General features: G+C 35.9%; 1 protein-coding gene across 3 annotated transcripts in view; it reads right to left on the reverse strand.

Annotated features, from left to right (window-relative positions):
- The window catches only part of RAPGEF2 (Rap guanine nucleotide exchange factor 2), a 177,992-nt gene that overhangs the window by 37,102 nt on the left and 120,484 nt on the right, over positions 1 to 20,406 (reverse strand). For all 3 annotated transcript variants that reach the window (XM_030449638.1, XM_030449636.1, XM_030449637.1), the window contains exon 7: positions 6,757 to 6,888. In XM_030449638.1, the coding sequence (XP_030305498.1) occupies positions 6,757 to 6,888 (132 nt within the window). The remainder of the gene's footprint in view (positions 1 to 6,756; positions 6,889 to 20,406) is intronic.

Below are 20,406 nucleotides of genomic sequence, written 5' to 3' on the forward strand. Positions count from 1 at the left end.
TTTCAGTTGCAGTCTCACTGTGCTTAACATGCACATTTCTCTATGACATGTTTGAAACAGTTGCTTTAACCAGTCTTACAAAATAGCCTTCATCAAAAGTGACTGGTGGAAAAATTAGTGGCAATGAGTCAGTAGACACAGAGCTTATGACACCAATCTGTCAGAATTAGATGTCTCCAACAATGACAATTCCAGTGACAGTGGGACTAAATTCCTAAGTCAACTGCCCAGAATAAGCTTTCTGAAAAGCATGTTGGTAAGACAAATTCGAAGCTAAATTTAGTCACACAATGCTAACAAACCTGAGAAAATTAGATTAAAATTATATATATATTTAAATTAAATGATATTTAATTATATTATATTATATTATATTTTTAATATATATAATATAAATATAATTAAATTATATTATATTTAATATTATATTTATATTAAAGTTAGATTGAAAGACAAGATATTTGACGGTCTTAAAACAAGAAGCCAAACCCAAACATAAGTATGTCCTGGTTTATCAAAGATCCAGTATCAAGAAAAGTTGATGCTATTTAAAAAAAAAAAATCTTGCAGAAATTAAATGTAATTGTGTATTCAGAAAATACTTTAAAAATTACAGCTGAAGGTTACAAGTGTTTCCTGAAGATGGTAACTTCTTATAGAGCTATTTAAATTTTTCTGAAAACTGAAGCCACTGGTAGAAATCTGAATGATAAAACAACTATTTCTGACTATTAGTTATCAAAAAATATGAATGACTGCAACAAAGAAGCTCAGAATTTAACAACAGTCCACAGAATAACAAGAAAAAAATTATTAAACCTTAACCTTTAAAAATAAACTCTTTTGAGGCAAAACCCCCTACTTTTTTTCCTCCAAGCAATTTTCTTATGATTATGCAAAAATTAGCAGAGCAAGACAAACAAAGCCTTACCACAAAGTAAATATGCATTGACAGTAGTAAAGAATCAAATACACTTTGGATGTCGGTGCTTTCAGAGACGCATGTTGTCCTTTGTTTCTTGAGTAATAAGAGAAATTACCTTCACTTCAATAAAACTGAAGAGATTACATCTAAGAAAAATACTGGGTGAAGCTTAAAGTACAAAACAATATCTCTCTGAATTCTGAATACCAACTCTAAGGAAAATTTTCTTCACAGTTGGAAAGACAGCATGAAAAATTTGCTGAAGCTTCAAAGGAATCAGGTAATGACAGGCTAGTATTTTGTCACATCACCAACAAGAAAGTCAGGAGACTTCAGACGGGCATTTTCATGCCTGAGGTGAAGTTATTTCACATTTGGTACCTAAGGAGACCTCCCCAGTTTTAAGCAGTGTCTATACAGGCTAATAACTGTAGTAATGCAAAAATGGTTGTTCCAACTACTAAGGATCTCCAAGACCAAAGTCACTTCTAGATCTCAGCAATAACAGCTAATTGAACAAATACCATGACATAACTATGAGAAGATGGAAAGTAAAGAAGACTTGTGTAAGTTTCTTCTGTCAGCCTTTGGCTCTGTGATTGTAAAAGGGGGGGAAAACCTACCAAAACTTATCATTCACTCTATTGTGTCAAACTAGGGAGACTGGGGAAACAGAAGACTCTGTTGGTCCCTCTGTACTCGCATGAGAGGAAAATGATTAAGCCAAATTCTTCTGGTCTTCCATTTTTTGGAAGCAACATGAACACGGACATCAGACTGAGGTGATGGGCTACAGGAACAGCTAAAAAGAAGAGCTCCCTTACTGCCTGATTTCCTTCTCCCACCAATTTTGGGGTATATTTTAAGATGCTGGCTGGGTCAAAAGATGCTGGCTTATCCAACAGATCTGTATCTTCATGATTAAGTAGCTCTTTAACTGCTTCACCACACACACCTGCACACACATAGAAACCTTACAATAGGAAAGAAAGTGCAAAGATGAGTGGCTCTGTTTTAGGTGGCCTTCATGGTTTTCTTTCCTTCACTGGTTTGGGTAAAATGCTTCCAGCTGATTTTAACAAAAATGTTTTAGCAAAAATTGAAAATCCTTAAAATTAACCACACTAACTACCTATTTCTTGGTATTTTAAAAAGAATATGTTAGCCTAAGTGGTTTTGGTTTTGTTTTAAACACTTTCTATAGGAAACATTCAGAAAAAAAGAATGCATCATTTTGAATAAAAAATCCCTTTAGCGAATAATGGCACCACCTAAACTAACAATTTAAAATGTCAAAAAATACAAAAGAAAAATACAGGGGGAGGCTGTGTGAGAAAAACCATAGAGGACAACGGTTGTGCAAACCAGAAATATGTTTATCACCTGCTGCAGTCCTTTAAGTCCATGAAGCTAACAAAGAAAGCTGCCAAGTTCAGTGCAAAAAAACCTCCATCCCATCCTATTTTTATGATCATTGTAGTGTAAGGGCTAAAAGATTAAGTGAAAAATGAAATTAAAAATATTTATTAGTAAAAGCATTCATTTTTTACTTCATGACTTAAGAGCCAATTTCAATACAAAACCCCAAGTATACCACCAGCACTACATTTCTCAGGAAATCACTTTTTTTTTTGCTTACAGTAAGTTTCAACTTACTGGGCAAATGTTTACAATATAAATTGCTATGAAACCCAATCCATGAAATTACAGTACATATTAAAGAATTACCATATTTATAACAATTTGTAACTATTATACACACACAAACAATCCATAAGTCTAAAGCAGCAAAATTAATTTTTTTATACTCTACTAACATGAGATCAAATGACCATGAAATACATTAAAACTCCTTCAATTTAAGATCTTTCTAGCTCTCTCCCTATTTTTTTTTTCTTTCCATTCTCAGCACAGCAGCTCAGAAATGTGGCAGGAGTCAGTCTAAGCACTGTTCCTCCCTGGAGGTAGAAAAGTGCAATAATCCAGACAAGGCATACCAGGGAGGGCACCCTCTCCTGTCACCAACTAATTGCCACTTTCTCAAAAAGGCAGATGTACAGAAAAAGGGCTCTGGAAGTTACTCCTACACTGTAAGCTGCAGAAAAGATTAGAGGACATGAACTCACCAGGAGTGATAAGGAACTGCACAGGACTCAACCGAAATTGTGGGAAAATGCAGGCTGACCTAATTTACCTGAGTCCCTCCAGATATCCTTGCCTTATCCAGAGCCCTGCAGTGCAGAGGCTGATACAGACAGTCAGACTTTCTTAATCTTAAGGTAAAACCTCTTTATTTTGCATACAGCAACTTAGGGCAAGCAGCGTGGGCTCACTGGTTTAAGAGATAAAGGTTTGGGCCCTCCCAGGAAGACTTTCTGGAAAGAGAACCTTTCTTCCTTCTAAGAGTTACTATGTCAGACTCATGAGAAAACAAAGTTGATATCTTGAAAACTTCCAAGCAATACACACATCCTGGGCGGGTCTCAAGAAAGGACGTTCCTGGTTTCCTGACCCGCCCAGGGTATCTGGGCAGACATGAGAGGGCACAGAGGGCCGGCAGGAAGGCACTGGACTGAGGACAGGATAAGGCAAAGAAAGGCTGGGAAAGGAAAGACCTGAGACAACACATCAGTTCCCAAAACAGGGAAAGGCAATAGCACGCATTCCCAGGTTTCACTCTCCCTGCTCTCAAAACAGGATCATCACTTGGTAATATTCACAAGAGGTATAGGAAGCATTTAGGATTGTATAGGAACAAGTATACACTTCCACACGGGAAGCATTATCTAAACAGGAGTGAGCAGCCACACATGAGAACAAGCAGTAAAAGATCTGCTGGGCCAAATCAACCCAAGTATTGTTCTAGGCAAAAACAAGCCAGCACACAATCTGTTCAGCACCCCATTCCTCTCCAGTCACATTACAGAGTTTGCCACTTCATGAACTTATTTCCTAAAATAAAAGGAGTGACATTTAAGGACCTTACTGGTTGGCACATGAAATATTTTTGAGACTTGGGTGTAAACACAAAGGATTATTTTATATTGGTAAGTACTTCTTATTCTAAAAGAGTTTCTTTCATGTCCAACATTTGACAAACAAATTTAGTTACAACATTAATATTTAAAAGGAATATTCTCAGTTCAATCCTGAAAGCATCTGAAGATTCAGCTTCATTATTTATTTAAAAAAATCCTACAAGGGCATGAATGTATTTTCCTTCAAACAGCTGCTCTTAAGGCTACAGAACTAAAATGTACTAGGAAGCAAAACATGATGTACCGTCATCTCAGAGTTCAATAGTAAAGATGTAATTAGTAGTATACTTTTAAAAAGAAAACATTTATTTTATTTATCAATTGAAAGATAAGATGGCAATCTTTCCAAATTATTCCTTTCTACTTATTCATAATAAACAGAAAAGTGCTGTTATACAAAACGTATCAATCAGAGGAATAACTGTACTGAGCTTTGTCTAAGACCTATTAAATCTGAAGTAAAAAAAATAGCACGGAGATGACAAGGTTTACTATTTTTGAATAAACACTTGAGAGAGAATTGCCAGTTAAATAATTCAGAAAGAATGATCCAATCTCTTGTTTTAAAACCCTTTTTAACCCTTAAGTTGAACCTAGACAAGTCAAATTACAGAACCTTATTTTTTGGGGGGCTTTTTTGTTTGGTTTTGGTAGTGTTTTAATGTAACAGCATTGCTACATGACACTCCTTTATGACTGAAATAAATCAGAAATTAATGTTTTACTAAAATATTAGAAATCATTATATCAAACAGTACCTGTAAACTATACAGTTATGTTTAGCTATAAAGTTAAAATCAAGAATTTAAAAACCTTATCAGTTTCCATATCTGAACATGAATTCATTTTTTAATAGATGCTTCTTTAGGCATGTATATTAACACAAAAAATGAGGTAACATTCTACAATGCATGCTCATATTTCTTAATGTTTATATAGACATAAGGCTACTTTAGTAATTTCTCAGTTCTCAATGCACTTGTGCAAAGATACCTTTAAATGACACTAATTCTAGAGTAATTGAAGAAAGCATCATACTTTTTAAGATCACTATGAATGGCAATAAAAATCTTGTATTTTTTATTAAATTAAAAATAATATTAAAAATCAGATGTTCTCCATGTAAATATGTCACAAAAACATTAACCTTCTTCAAATACCAATTATCTCATTGACCAACCATCTCAACTCATCTCTCTTATTGAAAACAAAACTTGCTACAGGATTCACACATGAGGTTGGTGACCACACAGAGAAGTAATTCTCTGAAGTACAGAGGCTTTTTACATTTCCCAGAAATCCAGTGGTCTTTCTTAGAGTTATAGAGGTTTGGCTGAAACTCTGAAGAAATTACTTCCAACTTATCTAGAGAGTAACTATATGACTATAACTATATGCCACCTACAACTGTCTCTAGAGGTACTTGTTATTCTTACATTAAAATGAAAAATCTTTCCAAAAAAGTTATTAAAATCTATAGAAGACTTGAAGAACAAGGCTGATTTTACATCTTCTTCACCCCCACTGTATAAACCTAAATCCTGCCTCAAAGTAATCCTTTCTCAAAAGAAATTCTGACAAAAATACTTGACTGGCGTATGCTATGCCTGTGTCCAGGCATACTTTGGTACTTTTTTTACATTACTTTGGTATTTTTCATGAGAAAAATCCTTTGCATTTATTGCAATTACTATCTAAATTGAACTGGGACATTTTTATTAGATTTGACGATCCTTCTTTCAGAATAACAAATTGCTGTAGTTTCTTATCAGAAGGAAAAATCCTCATTCTTGATATTGGAAGAACTACCAACACCAAATAAAGGATCTAGACCTTTCCATTTCAGATTTTTCCCTGATTTTTATTTAGATTAAGCACATGCACCCCAAAGTCATCTAAGGACCCCTTGAAGCAATTTACCAGTAATTCTCTCCAAACTCAAGCTGTTCCAAATGAAAATAATATATTTTTATGACAAGGAATCCCCACAGAAGTGTAACTATCAAAAGTCTCATCAGTTCAACCTCTCCACCCCTTCCAGGACAGCCAGAAGTGGAAGCACTACTGAGATGCTGACACCAAGTTTTTACAGGGTGGGAAAACTGGAATATGCCCCTCAATTCTCACTGTGTATTTCTTTCTCCCTACCACTGATGTTCTAGATTTTTAAGCCAACACCTCCAAGAACTGTAAAGTACAGTATCAAGAAGAAGAAAAAGCTCTCACATTACAAAGTCTAAAATCTATAGTTACAAAATTCTGATCATAAAGCCCAGGCCATGTGCTCTTCTGGCAGCAGATCTCAGGGTCTAGTATTCTGGCACTAAGTGTTACAATGGTTGTTTTACACATGGCAAACTGGACAGACAGAAAGATGATGTTAGGTGCTGGAGTCAGGATCTCACCTGGGCCCTTTATAGGAAAGGCCACACTGTGTCTCTATGCCAAAGAGCTCAGGAACATTTCCTCCCACAAAATCACACAAACTAAAAACAAAAGTAATGAAGCACAATCCTGAAACATTGCCAAACACCACACCTATTTATTTGTTGCTGACTTGGATCCTAACAAATTAAGGCAAAAGCCCTTCTGTCACTGTGCTGCATTTCACCTACTGTGTTTTCACAAACATCAGATCTAGTATACAGCACATAAAGCTCTAAAATTATTAGGATTCAAACAAAAGTTAGTTTTTTGAAATCTACTGAGTGCTGTTTCAGGCAAAAACTAGCAGCTGTTAACATCAAACCTGCTGGAAATTGCACCTCCCATCAGCATCCATTCCAGTCTTACCTGGTAGATATCAGAAAGGCTGCTGCTTCCTGAATCACTAGTGATGCTACATCCTGAGTGACTAGATGAAACGTGGGTCACCTGTGGGTGGAGACTGTCAGTAAGGTGCAGCTTTGTGAAATCTGCAGGAAGCTATAGGTGGAGCAGAAAAAGCATCATTACAATTTGAGGTAGATACACAGCAAAATGAATTCAAATAATTTATGTCATACTTTACTCTCTGCCAGCACCAAGCACATTAAGAAAACCATTGGGGCTTGAGAATGCAAACCACTGGGGCTTGAAAATTTGAGTTTTGCAGTTTTTTTAGATTCATGCCAAGGTCAGCTAAATAGCACCAAATTGTTGCAAGTAAAAGAGCTCTTAAAAACAAGCATATAGCTGAAAACCACCAGCAAAGTAATAATCCTTACACCAAAACTTTTCAGTATCTTGCTATGGGGTTTAGATAGAATTAGTAGAAGCATCAATGTTGTATTAGTTTCCGTATCAATGGTTTCCTGTATAATTGGACTAACAGTGAGTAAAGTCACATATTTAAAAACAAAAAACAAGCAAGAAGGGCTCTGGATTTGGCTAAGCCTTTTACTTTTGAAATTGACAAAGTAAGCTGGAGACAAGTAAAATCCAAGCCACTGAGCTATCTGTTATACTTTGAGCCAAATAATAAGTTGGAAGATAGGATATGTGTGAAGAATGACACAACTGCAAAGAGCTACAATACTGATACGAGTCTGCTAAAACACACTGCTGAAGAGCTACTTCAGCTATTTGATCACTTAGGAACCATTCACCAAGATTTGTGATGTATATTTTTAGTATTGATTTATGCACATAACTCTCACGAAAATCTTTAAGAAGTGTAAACATTGCCAGACTGCAGAAAGTAAACTTTGATTAAGGAAAATATTTGCTCTCTGAAGATATATTGAAACGCTGTTTCAGGAGCAAATTACTTTTCTCCCCAAGAAGCTGTCATCCCACTGCTAGGTAATGTTAATATATCAATTTTGGTATGCAATAAATGCCTCAATTATGAAAAAAAGAAAAAAAAATGCCTTTGCTCATTGATATATTTTTTTTTCAACTCCGACAAGGTAGATACTTTGTGGAGAGGTGTGTATATACCAAGCAGGTCATACACCGTGTGTGTCCACCCATATCAGTTCTGAATGCTACCTTGGCACTGCTACCATTCTCCCTAGGTGGGAATGAGAGTACAAGCTCATTCAGCACTAAGATATAATAGGTTCATCAGTATGAAAGGTTATAAGAAATGCTATCTGCAAGTCACAAGAGAGTGCAATTGAGAAAATTATTACCTCTATTCAGGTAACGAAACTGAATGATTTTACTTCTGTTGGCCTGATCTAAGACTTTATGGAACAAGCCCTTAAAGAACCTTTGGCTTTAAGATTTGTGCTGAGAGCCCAGGTAACTTGAAACCTTAGTCTTATTTAGACTGTCTGGAATTTTCTAATCTAATACACCTGAAAAAGATTTCTTCCTTTTAACAGCATGACTGCATCAGGGAAAGCAAAACCAACTATATTTTAAACAATTCTTAACATTTTACCTGAAAGAGAGGCTAAAAACACGAACCAGATATTAGGAAACCTAAAAAGCTTCAGTAAGCCCAGAGCTAGAGTTGATCTTCATATACCAATAAACAAAGGGCAATTAACAAACGCAATACGCTAGTACATACAGCTAAGGATGCTGCCTCAAGAAAAATCTACTCATGCTCACCAATGCTGATATACCAAAAGGGGAAGATACAGTATGAAGACTACATTAGATATAGTATCTGTTGTCTCTGCTACTTCCCTTTTTAATCTGTAGGTTTGAATTAGCATAAAACTGAACAGTACTTATTAATATTCTGGCCATTATATCCATTTTATCATTATTTAAGCCAGTCTACAAATAAGTATATATTCCATAGATAGAATGCATAGTAAAGGAGACACCACAGCTTTTGCAATGTGCTGATGAATACTCCTACAAGCACAATCTTTTAGAATTTTCAAAATGTCTAGGGATTTTTCCAAGTATATTATATATTATTTTGAAATACAGGCACAAACCATGTAGAGATTTGCATATTTAACAATAACTTACAGAGATACAGTATTTTGGAAGCTTTACGTTTCATAAAGTGATAGCAATTGCAATCAAAACCAAATCCTAATTCCACAGGGAGGTGTATATCAACAGTCTTAAGCCCAGCCAAACTTGTTTAACTTTTCATAGTGCCCTTCAAGTACCTCCATGTCATTAACAACTGCATTTATTATTTTATCAATGCAGTAACAATGCTTAAGAACCTTACAAAGCAAATCCAGCTAATCTGCTAAAACATGAAATCAAGCTATGTTTAATACAATGACTACACTTAGCACTTCAAATGAACAGCAACAATGTTTTGTTACTACACAGGCTATAGGAAGAGTCCATGGATTCCACAATAACTGATGAAATACATGGCAAATAAAAACAAGCCTTCCAAATTTTTCTGACTGTAGACATTTAGCTGCATGTTCGGTGATCACTGGTTTCAGAATAACTCCTCAAGTCAAAGCCATGCTGCATGAGCTGGACTTGCCAAGTGGTGACAGCAGATGATCAAAAGGCAGACATTTTACTTAGGGCAACCTAACTACTCACTTTGATCCTAATCAAAGATGACTATTCACAAGCAGAAAGCACATGCTCACATCTTTGCAGAATACTGTTTTGTGGTACGTGCTCAAAAGCACCACCCAGTTTGACTGCTCTGCCCCCAACTAAGTTAAAGTGAGAATTTGTGCAAGGGGAAAAAAAAATATACACAAATTAAACATGCTGAAAAATTGCATTGTATGATTAATGAAAATTGTGGGGGAAAATACATCCATTTCTATCTGAGCCATATACTACTATTTAAAATAATGTACAGTTGGACATAATGGGGAGATAAGTTAAGCACTGATGACAATTTAAAAAGCAGATGTGATTAAGTCTTCTATGTCACAGGCTATACCTATAACTTCTGAAGCACAACATTTGGTAAATGATTTCCCATACACAGAGCAATATTAAAATTCAATGTTCAACAGCCTTGCCAGTGCCAGTAACCAGCACAAAGTTGTCTGACGCACACCAGGGGATATACATCTGGTTCCTTCCTAACAATGCAACATGAGTAGAAAAGCACTTCATGAATTTGTGATTTTCTATGAAGTGGAAAATGGACTAGGAACATCAGTCTCCACTTCTGGAAACATGACAGTTAGCTTCACTAAAACAGATATATTTGCTGTGTTACTGAATATCACTTTATTATGACATTTTTAAGCACTCTGCTGACATTTAGTTATCATTCCATTCAACAATATAGTACTGAGTTTAGTATCAGAGTAAAAATATAGGTTTTCTTGGAATATTGTAAAGCATGCACAGGGAAGATCTAGCAGATGCCTAATCTTCCAAACTGCAGCAACATGAGAAAGTCTGCTTTGCCCCAATAGCATCACCTATCACAGACTGAAGACACCACAAATGGCATCAGAACTGAAGAGTCATTTTTATCTTGTTTTCCATTTTCATGGCACGGTGGCTAGTTTTAAGGAGTCATTCAAAGCAATAAGGATCAAAAGCAGGTTGTATATTTTGCATAGCAAGCACTTACTTTTCTATAACAGCACTAAACTAAAGCATTGCTAAAGCCAACAACTCCATTTTGTAACTTAATTACTGAACACTTAGAGTTGCAGCATCAGAAGGAACTAGTAGAACACAATAAAAATATTTTAGGGTAATTTAGAAAAAATAATGCATAATTTATTCCTAAATAAATATAGCTTTGAAATATATGTATACTACATTAAATAACTGTTACTCATTAAAAACATTCAATATCTGACCTGATAACCCATTTTCAGAACAAATTTTGTATGTGAGAAAAATTAAGGCTGCATAAGCATACATCTAATGAAATATAACAGAGGGACAAATTTTTTAATACAAAAATGAACATACAAAATAGTTAACAAAGTCCTACTTATTTGATGGTACAAATATACATGTAGCTTTAAGTAACTGAGCATGTGTGTGTACATGCACACATTTAAACAGTTTACACATGTGTACAGAGACCTGAGGAAAACAAGTACACCAGGGTACTCCAAGATTTTACTTCTTGAAAACCCTAAAACAAATGACAACTTAAACAATTATGTGCAAGTATCTTAAGTTCATAGAGGCATCTCTATTTTGACCAGTACAATACCTTAAACCCCATCACATCTTCTATCAAAAGCAGCATTTTTTTACTCCCACCCTCAAAGTGAGTCACTGCTCTATGCATGCAAAGCTAACAGTTACTTTGCTCTGAGTAAGTTCCTCCTATTTTAAGAACATCATGATTTTCTCCTACCCTAGAGCATGCCTTTCTGTTCAACAAAAGGCAACTTACATTGTAACTTCTACTCAATAAATCATTCGGCTTATCCTTCTAATACAATATGTTAAAAATATATATATATTCAGAATATTTACTGGACAAGATATTAAGGTCTTTGGGCTATAGCATAAAAAGGTAGGAAAACAGGAAAACATGAGTTAAATGACACCAAAACCTTTTCTTCACTGAAATAGTATCCCTCAATAATTTTTGGTTGTGAAGGCTTATTTAGTTTGGTTTTCCACTTCTGAAATTAAAGAACTGCAAGCAAACACCTACTCCTCAGCTTCTAAATGTATGCATCTGAGCAGTGACTTTTTATGACATCTTTACTAATAAAATAATAAAAGCAACCATAATAAAGACATTCTTTTATCAATGCACTTAGTTCCACAAATCTAAGTAAGTAAATTACAAAGTTTTACTAACCTTGTATTCTTCTATTAATTCATTAAGATTTATTTCACTATTTTATGTAAATGTTTATTTCTATATTTAATGTTTGTAAGTCTGTTGTATGTGTTTTAAGGATACACCCAGTTTTATAGTGTTTAATGACCAAAGGAGGAAATACTTCTAATAAAAAACGGTGGGTATTCACCAACATGTTATTTCAACATAATTCTTTCACTAACCAAGACACACATCAAGGAAAACATATTTATGGTTCAGTGATTTAAAACACAGCAGCCAGTGTAAGTAATTACAGAATAATAAAGTAATTTCTATTGTTTCTGTCTACAGACATGATGCAGGCTTATGTGCCTAGTTCAGAGTAAAACTTAAAATAAAAGTTTAAGCTATATACATGTCAAACTAGAATGCAATTCCCATGGAAGCAGGACTTCCTTGTACTTACTAGAGGGAATTAAAACATTAAAAAATTTCAATGTATTTTCTCTGAAAACTTCAGCGAGTGTTAAATAAAAGCATTCCGACTTGAATTATGTCTTCTGTATAATATTGACTTTATACAATAATATCACATCCATTTTGAATATCCAAATTTTCCTCAACTAGACATCTTAAAGTGAAACTGTCTCAGACGTGATGAACTAAGTACTCTTAAAAACATTAATCTTGAGCACAGGACACAACTCATGTTCTGAAAATTTGGTTGCTATTGATGTTATGCAGTCAGTTCATACACAAAGCCCACAGCAGAACACTTGTAACAGAAAAATAAGCATTATCAAGGATCTTTTCTGGCAAGCTCTTTGCATTTTCCTGCACTGCCAGTTTGCTAGAGGTAGCCCTCCATAAAACTCTTCAGAGGTTTAAGCTAATGCAACATGATCTACAGGTCTTGGAGACAGAGAGAGACGGAGCAAGTACAGAGGAACTTCATTTTGTTTCCCTTCCGAAACACAGAATGACATTTATTGCACATCCCGTAGCTCTCAGCAGCAAACCCTATGAGCATTTAATGCATTGAACATAATTAACCTTTGCTTGAAGGATTATTGACTTCTGCAGAGGGACAGAGGTGGTGAAATATAAATGGGTATCTGGGGAATGAAGAAAAGCTCTCAGGGACCAGTTGTTCAAAGGAAAAAGTATGAAATGCACCACTGACACACACCCATTCTTATTTAGTATAACCACCTATCTGATCTAGAACTTAACCTGTTACAGTATTTACTTTTTCTTTTGACAGCATTTGTGTCACAGACTGGACGTAGCACTTTATAAGCAGAACTGCATTCCTTCAGGAAATCCGGAATAAACAATATTCCTTCTATAAACACAAATGTCAGTTTAAATTAATTAAAAAGAAAAGTTATCATACAGATAAAAATGCAGAATTGATTTGAACCAAATCCTAGTAAACAAAACTAAATCATACTGAACTAAATCGTGCAAAAAATTTTCCAAAGGTCTTCCCAGGTTTCTGTAATTCTGAACTCAAATCATTATAATATATTTACTATCAACAGCAAAAAAGCTGTGAGATCAGAGTGTTTTTATTTAGAACCTTGCACTCAGAAGTCTGTCTTGGTCAGAAAATACCTGATAAAAGCATAACATCTTCACTGGGCAACAAAGGAGAATTTACAATACAGAAGACCAGAGTGGTTTTAAAGTTAGAGCAGTTCTGCACCAGGGACCAAACTGAAAGGACCATTTTACAGCTGTTTTGACTGTGGATATATGTTTAAGTACCCACAACTCCTTGTCAACATCAACCACGTGGAGCAACACGGCCTGCTACATTTTTTTGCGAAAGAGTGCACTGGAAGTACATAAATCTCCCCTTGCAGAAGGGAGTATGTATGATTTTCTGCTCTTTCTCCCCTTCTCTCTCTACGAAGAGTTCGGCATTGTTTATTTTAGTTTCATCCAGTGTCTACAGTTTAGATCAGTCTTAGTCATGTTGAACTACTGCAAAAATCAGAATCTTTATTCCTGCATATTCTGTCTGCACACTTACAAGGCATTGCGCATCATTCTTGGTAGCACTTCACTGTGTCACCCAGCACTGGCAGTGAGATCCCCAACATGGGTCTGCACAGCCCACGCCTGCACACTAAATAACAGCTTCCCAAAATAATAAAATAAACTGGGAATAAATAATGAATAAAACTGGGAATGGAATTCACATTGTGGAAATCTACATAATTGTAAAAAGTAGAAAACTGACAACTCAGGACACACACTCAATGGCGATTGCAGTTTAGGCTGAAGGAAAGACTGTTCTGAGGCATTTCAATTTACTTCTGAAGCATCTCCAGGGAAGAGGCATAGAAAACTGAACTCAACCACTGAACTTCAGTAAAAGCTTCCCTTTATTTAACAGTAGTAGATGTGGAGGGAAAAAAAAAATTAATAAAGCTTGGCTTTGCAGAAATCTCTCTCTTGGGAATAACCAATTTTCATACTAACGTAATGCATGTTCCAGTTGATGTTTTTCCCACAGTTAGATATTTCCAAATACTTCCTCTTGTGGCTTTTTGGATGCTTAATATGCTGAGAACTACTACTGAGCTGGAAACTAAATGGCCTACTTTCAGGTTTTTTGAAGACCTAGAAGGTTAAATTTTGAACTATTCGTCCTGTTAGATGCAGCTGTGGGAGAGGAAGTAACAGAGAAGCTGGTCAGAAGCTTTGCTTCCACAGGAAATCAGACAAAAGATTTATGCCTAGGTCTGTAAAAGCAAAAATATTTAAGAACACTTTAAGTAGGCATACACTTTTACAGGAAATGCTAATTCCAGTGTTTTAAAGAAAGATGTTTTAAACCTTTTCAGTGAGGGGATGCTCCTGTACACCTTGTATTCAGACTCATTATGGATGTCTTACACAGCAGGGCGTGGGGGATGCTAAAGAGCAATCACATCAGCAGGGGTAAAACTGATGGCACCTGCAGCCAGATTTTATTTTCACCTTTAAAGCACCACTCAAAATTGAAAACCACTACAGACAAGTGAAGAGTCTATCTCAAAGGTGAAAACATCTGTCCTGGGCACATTTTAAATGATTAAACCAAAGACCTGTGATATGCATACAATTTCAGGTGTTAAAACCTCCAATAGGAGAGTTCTTAAACCATGTGTTGCTGCTTCCTTTGTTTTATACCTTATCACAAAACATTTCATGTCATGATTACAGCACTGTAGCAAATAAAACAAAGCTTGTTTAAGTTTCTCAGAGAGTCCTGAAGGGACACCACAGTTCTGAAATACAGCTGTTTGATCTGAAATACTGCAGTATACTTACTGAACTACAGCACTGACTTTTACAACACTGATCTAACTTATAATACCAGAAGAAATCAGAGTGAATCAATTCTAGAATAAAGAAAAAAATAAAGGGCTACCCAGCTAATACTGTGGGTTTAAAAGATGCAATATGAAGAATTATAGATATATGAATGATCTTAGCATTCTCCTCTTTCCAAGTGGGATACCTGTTGGTATCCCAGAACAAAGATATGCTGTTGGTACAAGCGATTAGCTTCTGTGAGAGTAGAATGACTCCTACTTGGAGAAAGAGAAATAAAATGCACCATGAGAAGATGTGAGATCATGCACATGGGACACAAATACCAAGAATCTAGAAACATATCTGTCAGAAATTACTGTGAAAAGAGTTGCACAAGTCACTAATCAGAAGATGATGCAGTAGCAGGAGAACTCAATGAAATCACAGCATGTATCACCCAGAAACACAGAAGTTCTGGGCTCTTCTCCACGGCCCCAGCAGAGAGCTTATTTGGCAACACCACACACGTTCCCAGCTATGTTTTCAATAAAGATGGACTTACAGCCATAACACACAGATTCAGAGAACTACCAGGATTCTCAGAAGCAGAAAAACTGGTACTTGAAAAAGTCCAAGAGGAGTGCAGCTTCTTCAGCCCAAGCTGAGAGGGTTTGATCAGTAGCTAAAAATAGGAAGGAGAGAAAAGAAGTCTTTCCAGTAAAAGGGAATGCAGGTGCAAAGCCTAATGAGCAGAGGTTGAAAGAAGGTTGCTATCTAATGAATCACAGAGATTCTCAAAACCAGGCTCAACAGGAGCTGTGGTAGAGAAGGCTTTCAAACCAGAGCTAGACAAAGTTACCAATGTGCTGTGAAACAGCCTGTAATGGCAGTGACCCAGAAAATCCCTTCCAGATCCATGTCACTTCTCCAAGCGGAAAACCTGAAGCCAGCTTAGTTTTTATACTCTTATAATTCAGAAGAGGACTAACCAAAGACAGGAAAAAGACAAAAATCAGCATAATTAACATGTAACATTTTAGTTTTTCTTACTAGCAGCTTCTAAGTAAAAACTGAAGTATTTTGTACACTTCCACTGAAGATATTAAAGATAGAGATATGTAGGGAGTTGCTCTGCACAGACACAAAAACTTGAGACTTTCATTTGTACACCGAGTCTTAGCCCTATAAAATATCAGAGTAATTGAAAGAAGTTTGATGAATCTCTAGAGACATTGTGATACATAAGCAATTAAATGGACTTCTTTTTATTCTTATTTGCAATGGCTGCAGCCATGTTAATTCCACTCTTAGAGTCTTAACTTAAGTATTTATCTTTGCTTTATAGTATCAAGGAATAGTTCCTAAGAAAACTGGTCTTTGTGTTGTTGTTTTTTTTTCCCCTAATTCAATGCCTTTGCTTTTCAGTAAGCTAAGCAACAGGGGAGGAACATGCATTGTTTCTTCCACTAATGACTGGCTCCACATAAGAAATCATGCACTGCAAGTACCTGTTTTGCAGGTACAATGCTGTACCATGGAAGTTCCATTTATTTTTCCTGTCTGACAATGGAAGATACACACTATTGCTTCACCACAAGCAAAAAAAAAAAAATGAAGAAGTGCAATTCTGCAGGATGCATATTCTAAGCACACAAGAGGCTATGAAAACACTTGTTCAACCTTGGTTTTAAATATATTCTGATTGTAGCATTCTTAGATATAAAGCAAAAATGTGTATTGCTTATAACCAAAGTCTTCAAAGTCTTAAGTGTATTAACAATGAGCTTTTCAAAATAATATTTAAAATATTTTTAAACTGCTGGTAAAAAGAAAAAGTTAATAATTTTGCTTTAAAAAGGGATGATATTTTTAAATTTAGGTGATTTTTGAAAGAGACTAATGTACAGAGAAAAAGAATGTATATTTGTATTATAAAGTAAAATAAGTAATGTCTTGCTGTTCTTGTGAACAAATATAGCACAGCAACAAAACAACTCGAAATATTTTTAAATCACAAGCATTTTTCTTTATGCATGACTGAAGTTGTATTATTTTACCTTGCTTATGATTTTAATGCCATACTAAAATCCCTATTACTTAAACCACTTCATTACTGATTTTATGAGTTTTTAAAGTGCAACTGTACTCATGCCATAGCAATATAACAGCAGTAAATATTGCTAAAACATTCCCAGCTTTGCTTGCTAGAGTATTTTATTTACATTTCCATCACACGGCAGTCAAAGAAAATCAATAAAAATTTTCACTGACAAAATTTTAAAATAGTACATGGTATCATGCCACCACATGTTTTTATTTTGCCACACAGAACAAGATTCTGACTTCGAGTTACTTATTTGTTTGGACAACAGCCCTATTTGTGCGTGCTCACTGTGAGCATAGGAAGGGAAAAAGTAAAAGATTATTTTTCTTCTTTCAGCAAAGAGCCTTTAGAAATTGCAAAGATTTTGCCTAAATTCTGAAGCATGGTGCAGCAACAACCGTGCAGAGCCATTTAAAAATATTTACACAAACCAACACAGAACCAATCATCTTTTACATTAACAACATTTCATTGAATTTTGAAACAACTCGCAGAGCTTTTCCTTGCCTGTCAGTTATTCAAAACTGTAGTATCAAATGCTAAGCTTAATTAAGCCCTCCTCCCCCCTCTCTCTTCCCCCCCCAAAAGTAATTAGCTAAATTTTCCAAATATCCCCAACAACATATGCACAAGGTAATGCTTTTCCAAGTTCCTTCAATGATGAGGCCAAACAAGAAGGCCCTACATGGTACCTGCTAAAACCAAGGTTGCTTTGGAGCAAGGAGATAACATCAATTCAACTGAAGCCCCATGTTATTATGATTAAAATGCTGGCATCCATCTGTGACTTCCAGAAATTTATATTTGTGTCTCTGCAGGTGTGCACACAGAGATTAAAGCATTCCCTATATTCCTGCCTTAGGTCAAAAGCATACTAAAAACCACATTTCATGTAGCAACTTGTATATATTCTACTGACACCACAAAATATCTCAATGTTACCTATTTAGGAGGAGATTTTAAGTCAGAGATTGCCAAGCCGCATTAAAAATAAGCAGCACAGAAATCAGCTGGAAATATGGGGACCAGTAACTGAAGTCTGTTCTATAAATACAATAAGTGAACTTAATTTCTTTTCCTCACACCTACCAGAAGAAAAGCTATAGAGACCCAGGATGCACATCACCTACTCCATTAGATCACCTTGCAGTAAATAGAAAATTTGAGTATCAAATCTTAACCACTGATTTATGAGAATGCTGGAGTGGACTTTGCTGTAACACTGCATGGTGCAAGAGATTAAGCAGGTTAAACAAAACAAAACAAAAGCACTTAAACAAAAAACCACACAAAGAAAGTATTACTGTAACTCAGGAATTCCTAAATTTAGTTTTCCCTGGGTACCAGAGCCAAAGAAGGAACAGTAACGTACAATACAAATGGAAGCGGCAGGTGTAGGAGTGACATTTAGCTGCCTAAACAACCTCTTCCTTCACAGCAACAGGTAGATAACTGGATTTTCTGCACAGTACTGCTCATGTGCATACCACTGTTTGTGAAACTATGCTTTAGTACCCATTTATTTAGGAATAATGTATTTGGAGACCTTGGAAACTCTCTGCTTAACAGAAATATCTGCAATTCCTCGCTCTGAAGTGTAAGAAATCTCTTCTTCTCACAAAACTAAAAAAATAATGCTTAAAAAATTAAAGAGCCTCTTGTTTTAGAAATGAGCAAGACTGAACAGCACAGAAAGTTCTGGAACCAGACAACATATCTGCAGAAGTCCTAGACCAAGAAGCAAGGAGAAGTACACCAACAGCTATTAACAGAAACTAACTCTGTTTTAATTTCAGTTTGCATTTTGTTCTGCTCCTACAGCTGTGAACAGCCTCATTGTTAAAAGAATTAGCTTAAGTCTCCTCTGTTGCCTTAAAAAATTCAGCAGACCACCATTTCCAGATAGAGAATTAATTTAAGTAGGACACTTTACAAAGGCTCTGAAACCTCTAAATTCAAGGATTTTCCTTTTCCTGCTAGTTCTTAAAGGCGAGGACAACAGAGAAAAAAATTCTTCTACATTATTTGTGGATATTTCAAACTAGAGCTCCCTATAGTCAGCTTCTTATTCAAAGCACAAAAAGTATAGCTAAAAACCCACTGGTGATGTGGGTCAAAACCAAAAAGGCAAGCACACCACTGAGACACATCCAAGTCTGACATCTGGCTCTTTCCTGAGCAATCTAGAAGAGTAAAGAGCTACTGCCTGCCAAGTATTTGGAAGATTTTTTTTTTCCCCTAGCTTGTTATCAGGAATACATTAAGATTTGGAGGTCAAGCTGTACACTGATCACTGAAGCTGCTGAGGCAGAGAGTATACACATTTTGAAGTACCTTTAGCTGCTTACTTATAAGGAAAAAAAAAATAAAATCAAGAGAAAAAAAATGTTGTTGGTTGAAAATAAGAACAAAGATGATGGTTCCACAGACCTAGGATGTTGCCAACTAAGAGATAATTCCAACAATTAGTTTAAATTTCCCGAAATCTAGAATGATGCTTTTTTTTCAACCAAAGACGTTAATTTTTCAGATACCACGTCCTTCATTACCCTGTTTTCAAATGATCAGTCACACGAACAATTTGTGGTCCAGCTGAGCAGCCATATTCTCTTTTTCAGGCATTACCATGCCTTTTCAAATCAACCCACATTAGACCTTCCTGACACACATGCAACTCCTACAGCATTGGGTAGGTTGGTAGGCATACAGCAGCAGATACACATTTAAGAAACAATGCTGTGGATGGAGTCCTAACAGCACAACCCAGCTCCCATTCTCCTGGCTCTGCAGGAATAACAGCAGCGCTGAACACTAAAAGCCTAATTTTAACTATAAAGCAAGCCAACATGACTAAATACACAAAGGGAGCAGACCTAAAATACAGCAGGAAATCTTCATTCAATCATTCTTCAGAGGATGGAAAAGGAAAAAAAAAATAATAAAAAAAGCTTTAATCCATTTTTCTTACTTGCAAAGTCACAGTTTGGAGTCAAGCTATAAACTAATAAATGCTACCCTGTCAGTGTGTCCAAATGACCCAGTGCTCAGCACCTGTGCTTGTATGCAAGCAAGCTGACAGGCTGCAGTCAGCTAAAATGAGGCAATATTTATAGACTGAGTGAAAGAAATCACAGGTTGAGGTATCTGACCACTGGGTTATTGTCTGGGTTTACAATGCAGTTCCTCCCTGGCTGTCCAAACACCTCTGGAGATCAGGTAACTGCAGATCCTGTGTATCAGCAATGTTTTCACTAGGACACCAACCAACCCTGGAATAGTTGAAAGACATTATCCACAGGTAGAAAGCTACAAGTGCTACATGGAGCTACATTTTACCATTGCCATAGCATTTGACAGCTAGAGAGTTACTAAAGACAGTTATAATGAGATACTTTGCATC

The sequence above is a fragment of the Calypte anna genome, chromosome 4A, assembly GCF_003957555.1.
Source record: "Calypte anna isolate BGI_N300 chromosome 4A, bCalAnn1_v1.p, whole genome shotgun sequence".
Classification (NCBI taxonomy): Eukaryota; Metazoa; Chordata; class Aves; order Apodiformes; family Trochilidae; genus Calypte; species Calypte anna.